The sequence below is a fragment of the Callorhinchus milii genome, unplaced genomic scaffold (assembly GCF_018977255.1).
Source record: "Callorhinchus milii isolate IMCB2004 unplaced genomic scaffold, IMCB_Cmil_1.0 Scaffold14, whole genome shotgun sequence".
Taxonomy (NCBI): Eukaryota; Metazoa; Chordata; class Chondrichthyes; order Chimaeriformes; family Callorhinchidae; genus Callorhinchus; species Callorhinchus milii.
In genome coordinates, this window is record NW_024704755.1 from 8579119 (window position 1) to 8590473 (window position 11355).

Genomic DNA, 11355 nt, shown 5'->3' on the forward strand with positions numbered 1-11355 from the left:
CATTCTTTGAGTCTAATTTTCAATTGACTATAGTTTGGTATGAACTGAAATGGTTAAATTCTCCAATATAAACAAAGGTTCCTCAGTTACTGCGACCAGTGGGGGAAGGGAGATAGGATGAAGTTAGACAGCAGGTTATAGCTGACTACCAGAATTCTGAGATTGGTTAATGTTCTGGAGCTTCATTTAATTATCGCAGTAAACAGTAATTTCAGCAAAGGTTTAAAGCAATGGGCTACAATGCATATTACAAGTCATGATGGTATAATACAATGATAATGTAAAGGTTCAGACGTGATGGGTTAGAGTAGTCCTTTCTCATTCTAAGCCTTTTTTTGTCATCAGGGGAGAGAATTCCTGGTAGAGCTGAATGCCATTTACACTATTAAGGCATCACACAAAATTGATGTGCTGCCTTAGTCCTGTTAGTTGGAAGGTAAAGAAAGCTCATCCATCTGGTGCCTAACATTCCCATTAAAAGGAAGATGAACAGCTTTCAGATCAGATTCATAGTGTCTTTGGGTCTATCCTATATATACTATATAATAGTATATCAACAACAACAAGATTACATTTGTATAGCGCCTTTCACGTCGGGAGGAAATCCCAAGTGTATAGTATTTCAGACCCGAGCTGCGGTCAGAGAGGGAGAAGGGAGGGGAAAGGGGTTGACCAATGGCATGGTCGAAGAGGAGGGTTTTGAGGTGGGACTTGAGGCTAACAGGGGGGGCGAGGCGGAGTGATTGGGGGATGGAATTCCAGAGGTTGGGGGCAGAGTGGCTGAAGGCTCCAATGGTGGGATGGGTGGGTCGGGGGACGTGGAGCAGGCTGGAGCCGGCGGAGCGTAGGGAGTGGGCGGGTTGGTAGGGGGTTAAGAGGTCGCAGAGATAGGGTGGGGTGAGGCCATGGAGGGCTTTGTAGGTGAGGACCAGGATTTTGAACTGGATCCTTTGAAAGATAGGGAGCCATTGGAGTCGGGCGAGAGTGGGGAAGATGGGGTCACGGAGTTTGGTGCGGGAGAGGACACGGGCTGCAGAGTTCTGGATTATCTGCAGCCTGTGGAAGGAGGAGTTGGGAAGGCCGATAAGCTGCATAGTCGTTTGCATAGTCGAGCCTGGAGGTGATGAAGGCATGAACAAGAGTTTCAGCGGCCTGAGGGATGAGGTAGTGGCAGAGTCGGGCGATGTTATGGAGATAAGGGAAGGCAGAGCAGGTCATGGTTTGGATGTGGGGAAGCAAGGACAGTTGAGGGTTGAACAAGACACCCAGGTTCCTGACCTAAAACAAGAAACAACTGGTTTTATTTACACTGTAACCAATCATTTATCAATTTTTTTTCTTTGGAAATAAAAGGAATATTCAAATGGATTACAGTCAAGAACCCCAGCAGTTAACAGCTTGTATGAGATTGAATCACATTGAAAATCAGACCAGAAAGTTGTCTTTCACAGAGAAAGAAAACCAGGCTGCTCTCAAGTATTTTCTAACATCTGGTATGATTAGTAACAGGTTGTTTATCCAATCCATTGGTCAACATGACCTGGAAAATTACGGAAACAAAGCTAACATTAAATGCTTAAAAAAATGAATTAAATGATAATTTAAAGAACAATATAAAGAACATTAATCCCTCCTCTGATTCTTTATTTCAATGCTGTAATTTGGCCATGACCCATCTACCTCAGCGTCTTTGTATTTTTAATTAAAAGTCATGATTGGCTACAAAAAGAATCGATTTACAAGAAAGTACAACGATATAAAAAAAATGCAAATGCAAGGATTATTGTACTGATCGGCACCAACCTCACCAGTAGAGCAGCTGCTTAAGCTATTCAAATGAACCACCTTGGTAAATGCCAATGTTGAGATGGCACTTTTCAATCGGATTCCAGTTCGGTAGCTGATCGCCCAAGCCAGTGTGAAAAAAAAACTTTTTAACAACTCTGTACTAAACAGAGCAACGCACAGAGCAATACCGTAAACAAGATCATCCATTTTTTCATCAACGTACTGGAGAATACTATGCACTATCACAGCCTGTGAAGCAAATGAGAAAGAACAATTTATGCAGTACCAATGTGGTAACTCTCTGTGCTCACTTGAGTGAAGAATACCAATGATGAATTGAACATTTCTGCTTAGCACGTTAAGTAGACTTCTCTCTACTTTGGGGTGATTCTTGATTTGTTGGTAAATTTACTAACACTGGAGTAAGATTCAAATTGGAATGTGAGCTCACCCCACAAGGTCAGGAAGTTTTCTTATCATCAGAGAATCCCCCTAAAGTGGCTTCAACCCACTGAGGGATATAATGGGTATGAATGATGGAACGATAAATAATGAGTGCCTATCAGAGATCTTCTACAAGCCAATAGTGCCACGGGATACTTAACGTCCACCTGAACAGGCAGACAGAACTTCAGTTTAATGTCTTATCCGAAAGACTGGACACAAGATGAAATATTAAACCAAGATCCCATCTACCTGTTTATGTGGGTGTTAAAGATCCCACGACTCTATTCAAAAAGCAAAGGGACCAGTCCTGGTCAACCAACTCCAAAAAATAAAATTGGTCATTCACTTCAAGGCTGTTTGTCGGTCATTGGTGTGTGCAAATTGGCTGCTGCATTTGCCCACAAAATAGAGTTACTACACTTTTTAAATATAAGGATTTTCTGAACTGATTAAGCTGGCAACAGGTGAAGGCACGTGTATATTTGTTGACAAATACTGATGCTTACCGGTCCCATAAAAGCACAAATCATACTGAGGACGATACACATTATATTCAGAATAAGCCTTGTTCTCTGAAACTGGAGTGTCACTCTTCCCAAGGAAGCTTTCTCAATGCCAACCCTCTTCACCTCAGCCTTCCAAAAACGCAGGAATCTGTAAGTATTTTTTTATAAATCACATTTTAAAAAGCATTTTCAGGCCACTTCATTGAAACTTTGTAGAAATGTGTTGAACTCAAGTAGAATTAATGATACATTACATTATCAGGGAATTTAGCTCAATCAGATCATGCCAGCATTTATATCCTAAAGGCATCTCCACCCCTCTTATTTCCCTTGTGTGTACTAAAGGCTTCTGCGAGCACCGTTTCACGATCAACCCACCTTTCAGCATTCACGTCTGAAGACTCGTTATGGGACAAGGGAGGCAACACTTCTTGATTCACCTGCTTTTTGTAACCTTTCAGTATCACTGAGGTCAACCATGAGAAATAGACGAATGACAAAAGGCCAGCATTATCGATCGGAGATGCTGATGGATGCCTGCAAGAAGTGTTCGTTGTATGTTATAAAGGATAATTGTCTACTTCTTTTGAAGGATTCTGCACTTTGGAACAATATTTTTTTCACTTACTTTGGAGTTAAACGAATAGGAATCATTGTCTTTAAACCCTGATGGTATTTATGGCTTGTTTCCCGAACCTTGTGTAGCTCTTCAGAATCCGAAGCTGGATTAAGATAAGGTGATAGACTCTTGAATCCAGACGTTTCCAGGTACCAAGGTTTGTCATCGTTACGTTTCTGGAAAAGTTAATTGCTTATTTGGAATCATGGAAATTTACAGCAAATTTACAGATCAAAGCCATTCAGCCTGTTGAGTCTGCACCAGCTCTTGGAGCAAGCTGTCCATTCAATCCCGCTTCCTACCCCCATATTCCTTCAAGCCTTTTTCCTTCATTTGAAGCATTTTGATTCATTGGCAAATCATTTTGTAACAGTGTTATATCACAACAGTCCTCTCCCCATGCACCCACAGCTTCATTCAAGAGAGAATGCTGATACAAATATCTGATTAAATTGTAGACATTGTAAATCATTGCTCAGTTAGCATTATCTTATACTGTGTGCAGGAACTCAAATGATTTGTTTCTGGTCATTCATAGTTCTGCACATGGAAAGAGTAAATTTTTGTCAATACGTACAACAGATTTGAGACGAACTGCATCTTGTGTTGAAGCGACATGTTTTCCATTATTCATTTTCCTGTACGTCTGCCGAGCTAAGCTACAGAAAAAAAAACATATATTTGCTGAGTTATTTCCTACACATAAGGGCAAGGTTGAGTCGATGAATTAGTGACCAGAGGGCATCTATTTAAGATAGTTGGTAAATGAGCAAATAAGGAAATTAGGAGAAATTGTTTTACACAGAGTAGTCAGGATTGGAATGCCCTCTAGTGCCAGGGAGCAGTGGTTGAGGGAAATATCCATACTAGCTTTCAAAAAGGAACTAGATAAATACCATAAAAATAGCCAGATATGGGCCGATAACTGGGACTAAAAGGATTGCTCTTAAAGGAGCCGGCACAGACACATTGGCTGAATGGCTTTCTTCTGTGCCATAAATTTCTATGGTCTGAGGGGGAACATGACAATGCTTCACAACATATTTAATGTGACTATTATCCCATTATAAATCTAATGTAAAGCTTTACATTAGTTTCCCCTTTTGTTTCCTTTTATGTGTGCCTGCTGTATTTTAGCTTTGAAGCTAAATAGTTTTTTGTCAACCAATTCCTTTGCTTCACATTTTGTAAATATGCTTAGAATTAAAAAAAACTGTGCAAGATCACAAGAGAGCCCCTTCTTGGATGAAGCCCAGTCAAGTTATTTGAACTCATCATTCCAGAATACCCACCTACTGTTCTCCCATAATAAGCATAAGATGTATCTTAAATGAGTCAGAGGATCACAAGAGAGATTTGGATGAAGATGGCCCATCTGATGTCATCCTTCCAAATTAACCATCTGACCATTCTTCCCATTACAGCGTCAAGCTATCTTTTAAATGAACCCTGTGGCCTGGTCTCAACTATCTGTTCTAGTTACCTGTTCCAGTTGTTGATTACCGTCTCAATGAATAAATGAATGAATCAATCACTTAATCAATCAATCTTAATCTACATGCTACAACCCTAAGCACGTGTTTTCTTGTTCTGCTGACTTTGTTCCATTTTTAGCTTAGGAAGTTGATTTTGTAGATTTGAATGCTTCACATCCTAGATCCCCCTTATTGTATTCATACACCAATGAATGATATGCAGAGAATTGGTGATTTGTGTGATTGCAATGACTTTATGGTTATTGAGAATATGCGTGAAACTCAGTTGTGATAAATAACATAATTATTTGACAAACATGACGGTAATTTGTCCCTGGGATGGCCAGTTAATTAACTGGGTTTATTGGGGCCAGTAGATGAGTAAATAGAGGTTAGGATCCTCCAAGACTAACAGTGATAAGAGGATACAGAATCTAAAACAAGACTGAACAATCATAGCCACATAACTCATTTAGAGCCAGATGGGTAATGAAATTGTCACCACAAACATCTATTGAAAGAACAGTAAACCTAAATGTCATCACTGGTAAAGAAGAACAACAACAATAACAAATTATATTTGTATAGCGCCTTTCACGTCAGGAGGCAAAGACAAATGTAGATACAAAATACAACCAACTGCAGCTGTATTCTGCAGGGCAACTACTTTGCATATCTCTATTTGCCATTCCATTAATTATGCCGTTTTCTCCGGCTCTTTTCTTTCCTCCAGTTCTCTCTCTCTCTCTCTCTCACACACACTGTAAGTGCAATCATCTCAGACTCATGGGTTTTCTATTATCTTCATTCATTCTGCTGTTGTGATATTACCTCAGGTATGTTGATTGACCACTATTACTACACCTGATATTTACTGAGAAAGCATAACAACCTGACTTCTCACTGTACATGCACCAATACAATGTCCAGCATTTTGCTTTAGCTTTTAACACCACCTTCTCATGACATAAAATTACACCACATTTCTTCACATCCCTGATCTGCACGAGAGACCTGACAAAAACACCCTATAGAAAAATACCTTTGGGTACTATAGTATAATGTTTTGCCAGCCATCCCTGAAGAGTATTTTATTATTGATAGCTACTCTTTAATATGTGTTTTAAATAATTGTTTTTTTATAAATTAATTATGCTGCTGAGTTATCTTCTAATTTTCTCAAGTGCTAAAACTGATGCAAAGTGCCTGGTAATGAGAGTTGCCAGGGAAACAAAACGATCTCTGGTTAAGAATTTATGTTCCAGGCATCTCTATGGTGTTGTTTGAGAGTTTTCACTGGCTCCTGATTGATTTGGAGTGCAGTGATCATTTATAAAACAGTTTTAATGAATAGCAGTATTTTAAATTCTATTCCTTGTCATTCACATAAAACAAAAAACAGCCCCAATTCTCATCCCGTTTACCAGTTAGTTGTCTGTGCTATTATAACCAAGCTGACACAAGGATACCTGGAAATAATCAGGATTGGCTGTGAGTCATTTCAGGCCTCTCCAAATATGTCTCCTTCATGTGTGCAGGGTGTTTAACTGTCATTATTGATTAGAATCCCAGAATGATATGCATCCTGCATCTTAAAAGCAACTTAAAAACTGCTTCTTTCTAATATATGTAGAGTTAGCGAATATATACAAAAGGGTAGCTCTCCATCCCATTAATAGCAAACAAAATGCACTCTCACCTCTTGTTCAGAAGGTTGTGTGTTCAAACCCCTTATCAGGAAGTTGGCTTTTATAATATTGCAAGTGCCGTATTATGGGAGTTCTGCAGTGTTAGAATTGCCAACTTTTGAACGAGATGTTAAAACCAAATTCCTTGAGATACAATTCCAAAAAAGAGTAGAAAGCGTTTATGAGACAGAAACATTTTTTTACTTGACAAGTAATTTGTGTCTTTTAAATGCAATAACAGAAGGAAAAGAACTAATATTTCAAATGCTTTATGTGAACAATCCTCAAATGTGTCAACATTAGAATTATATCAATTCCAATTTACACTTTAAAATTAAACTTTAAAACACTTTAAAATTCTCTTAAGAACAGCACATGTAATCAATTTATTTTACTTTAATTATTAGACTGAAATGAATGGTGAGGAGTAAACCAGATTGATTGAGCACAATAACAAATGGGTACAGTAATACTGGGGTAAATGAATGTGCTTCTGCAAAAAATAATATTCTGGGTATTTTTGCTGCAAACAATGATTGTATATTACAAAAGGAATCTTGCAGTGTTCAATTTTTCATAATGAGCTCCTTGTAAAAAATATAAGGAACCATTTCAAGACACTATTTTGTCATCATTGTCAGTATTTAAGATTCTGAAGGGATTAGATAAAGCTATTTTATCTTGTATTGAACAGTAGAACCAGAGGACACAGCCTGCGATTGAAGGGAGGTAAATTCAGAACAAATCTGTAGAAACATTACTCCAGTAAGCGAACAGTAAACTTATGGAACAGGCTTCCTGGGGATATGGTGGAAACAGAAAGTATCATTTGTTTCAAGAACAAAGTAGATAAATTTCTGCTAGAAAATAATATCTCGGGATACAGTATATAGTTTGGGACATGACATGTCAAACGACTGCCAGGATGGTGGAAGAATGTCAAGACGGACTTAGTGTTTTTTCCCCTAGCAAATGATTATGTTCTTATTTCTTGACTGATTCTGTAATTGACTATAAATTAGTCACTGACTTTGTGAACAAAAGGCTTACTTACATGTGCATGGATTCAACAAATTACGCGCCATTTATATAATATAAAAAAACAACGATTATCATTATTATTATAATCATCATCTGAATCACAAATTGATATCATCAGATGATTTGCTACACAGGCAAAAAATAACACATCTCTGTTGCAAGTCACTGGTTCTTCATGTAATTCTTAATGATTGTGAAGAACAGACTAATCATTCAGAAAGTTATTCTACTTGAACACGTAGCATGCAAGAGGATGTGTCTGAACTCGGTTTCATGGTTACCAATTACAATATTCTCTTTGAATGAATCTGCTCCAACTCACTGAATGGCTCCATATAAACTTTTAATTAATTCCAGGGACTCAATGAGAAATTGCTAATAGGGACAAATGGTTAACTTCCACTTCATTACATTTAATACTTTTTCTTTCTTTCAAATCCCATATTGCAAAGCAGCAAAACACCTTTTTGAAATACTCTGTAACATTGCCTCACGTATGCCTAGTTTAAAAACTTAGGGTGAAACCTTGGGCAAGTTTCCTTACTCCACACGCCTGATAATAATCCCTCATGAAAATAAAACAATAATAAATTGGTCACTTCAAACCACGGCTGTTTGTGGGACACTGCTGTGCGCAATTGGCTGCCGCATTTCGCCCTCAATTCACTTTACAGTATATTCTGTGAAGCGCTTTGAGAACGTCTCGAAGACGTGAAAAGTGCTATATTAAATGCAAGGATTATTATTTTAAAAAAGCTGAACTAAACGGCTAAGGGCAGATTGACATTCATTATATGTTCTTTACTGCACAGAATAATTAATATTTTATATTATTTTGTTAATTTGTTACACCATTTATTTTATTGCACTGTCTTTATCAAGAAGATTCTGTAAGTTGCTATGAAACCTCTACATTATAAATATAGTATTAGTAACAGTAATACAGTGCACTACAATACTAAATCTATTGCAGAGCGACATGTTAGTCAATACTCAGACTTACCTCTTTCAGACTCCCAGTGAATTTACTTTAGGAAAGCACTTGCTTTACCTTTAGATCTCGACACTACAGTCAAAGCATAACAAACCCACAACACTATTTCTTCAGTCTCCGTGTAGACTGCTGTAAGCTTACCTCAATAAAGATCTGACCATATTTACATATACAGCCTCATTTAAATCCTGCTGAATTCAAAGGACCCTGGAACCAATTCTCACTCTGTACAAAGGTGCATTGGGTACAAAGGTAAAGGCGTCCTCAATTTAAAGGCACTGTGTTGGCTTACAAAATAATTGTTTGAAAATACTTTTTATAAGGAAGAAGAGCTAGAGGATTCTTATAGCTGGTGTTTCAACATGATTTGTGTCACATGTATCCAAACAAAGCGTCAGTTGTTCACTGAGACATTATATAACTAGCATTCAGCTGTTGAACAAATTGGGGATACACAATAACAACAAAATTGCATTTGCAAAGCGCCTTTCACATCGGGAGATGTCCCAAGGCACTGGACAGTCAGTGTACTCACAAGAAAATAACTGTCGGAGGAATGCTGCCAGCATGTTTTCCTTTCAGTTTTGTTTCTTTTTTAAAGCAAAACTGTGATGAAAGAATCTCAGTAAAAGTTATAAGAACATAAGAATATAAGAATTAGGAGAGGAGTAGGCCATTCGGCCCCTCGAGCCTGCCCCGCCATTTGATAAGATCATGGCTGATCTTCAGACCTAACTCTAATTACCTGCCCTATCCCCATATCCCCTAATCCCTCTGNTTTTTTTTAAACTGTATCAGTCTCAGCCTTGAAGATGTTCAAGGACTGAGCATCTACAGCCTTCTGGGGTAGTGAATTCCATAAATTCACTACCCTCTGAGTGAAGAAATGTTTCCTCAACTCTGTCCTAAAAGGCTGACCCTTAATTTTAAGACTGTGACCCCTGGTTATAGATTCTCCTACCAGGGGAAACAGACCCTCAGTGTCTACTTTATCAGCCCTTTAAGAATCTTATATGGTTCAATAAGATCTCCCCTAATTCTTCTGTACTCTGCAGAATACAGCCCTAGTTTATTCAGCCTATCCTCATAGGTCAGTCCCCTCATCCCAGGAACTAACCGAGTGAATCTACACTGCACCCCCTCTAGGGCAAGTATGTCCTTTTTTAAATAAGGAGACCAAAACTGCACACAATACTCTAGGTGCGATCTCACCAGGGCCCTATACAGTTGCAGCAAGACTTCCCTACTCTTGTACTCTAAACCTTTTGCAATGAACGCTAACATGCCGTTCACCTTCTTAGTTGCTTGCTGCACCTGCAAACTAACTTTTTGAGACTGGTGTACAAGGACACCCCTCTGAACACTAACACTATCTAATCTCTCCCCCTCTAGAAAATAATCTGTTTTTCTATTTTTTCTACCTAGGTGAATAACTTCACACTTCCCCACATTAAATTCCATCTGCCACCTACTCGCCCTCTCCCCTAGCCTATCTATATCCCGTTGCAATCTTTTTGCATCATCCTCAGAGCTTACTCTCCCACCTAGTTTAGTGTCATCCGCGAATTTAGATACATTACATTCAATGTCCTCATCTAGATCAGTAGTTATGAACTACCTTTCATGGAGGGTAAACAACAGTGATCCCAGCGCAGCCTGTTTAACAGAGATCAGAGGCCACTGCACTCACCTCGCAAATGAGGACCTGGCAGTGGAAAACCAAAGATTTAAAAGCTCGAAATTTCACTTAGTATTCTGTATTGGCTTGTAACACCACTTTGTGTTAAATTTTAATCCTGCGCAGTATTGTGGAAAATTCTGAAATCCAGTCTTAATCTGGAAGCCAATGTTTTTAAGAACTTGATTCCAAAGCAGCTTCCAAATTAAGCCTTTAAAAATTTAGGAATTCTAAATGATTTTGAATTGCAAGATAAAATCTTACAATGTAAGCTTCGATGGAAATTAGAGTCAGAGTTTAAACTTAAGAGTGTAAATTGTATACCATCTGAAAGAGGTCTGTCTCTCAAAAAAACACCATATATGTATAAAATTTAAAATTTGCCTGAAGAGGTTTAATCTTAGAACCTTTGCTGCATTTCTGCTGCTATTTTTATAGTAAGCCATGTTTGTGGTGCTGAACTTTGATACAGTATGAAAGCTTTGGTATTGGACCTCTTTACTGGCTTCTTTCCATCTGCCACTTTTTCATTCAGTGACATTTAAATTCTGTGAATTATATATTTGCATTATTTTCATATTATTGTACGAGCCACTGAAATAGCAAAGAATCAATTTTCAAAATCTTTCAGAGGTAAACGCTTTGAAACTTTAGCCCAAAGTAGTATTGTATAGCCAAATATATTTAAAAACACATGCATGACAGGCGCTGACAGCATCAGCATCCAAGGCTGCACTCTCCACCTCTCAAAGCCGGTCAGGAACCTCGGGATTCTGTTCGACCCTGAGCTGTCCTTTCTCCCTCATATCCGCGCAACAACTGGCACCGCCTTCCATCACCTCCGGAATGTCGCCAGACTACGGCACTACCTCACCCCTCACGCGGCTGAAACTCTGGTCCACGCCTTTATCACCTCAAGGCTGGACTATGGGAACTCTCTCCTCGCCGGCCTTCCCGGCACCTCCCTCCACAAGCTGCAGGTCATTCAGAACTCTGCCGCTCGTGTACTGTCCCGCACCAGGCTTCGGGACCACATCACTCCCACCCTCGCTCGCCTCCACTGGCTCCCCATCCCCCAGAGGATCGAATTCAAGATCCTTATCCTCACCTACAAGGCCA

General features: G+C 39.0%; 1 protein-coding gene across 1 annotated transcript in view; it reads right to left on the minus strand.

Moving 5' to 3' along the window:
- The window catches only part of abcc12 (ATP-binding cassette, sub-family C (CFTR/MRP), member 12), a 32431-nt gene extending 23704 nt beyond the window's left edge, over window positions 1-8727 (minus strand). Inside the window, 7 exon segments of the mRNA XM_007889422.2 lie at window positions 1804-2037; window positions 2742-2889; window positions 3120-3278; window positions 3370-3536; window positions 3938-4019; window positions 6535-6667; window positions 8568-8727. Of these exon segments, the coding sequence (XP_007887613.2) occupies window positions 1804-2037; window positions 2742-2889; window positions 3120-3278; window positions 3370-3536; window positions 3938-3994 (765 nt within the window). The 5' untranslated portion in view covers window positions 3995-4019; window positions 6535-6667; window positions 8568-8727.
- Window positions 8728-11355: the final 2628 nt, after the last annotated feature.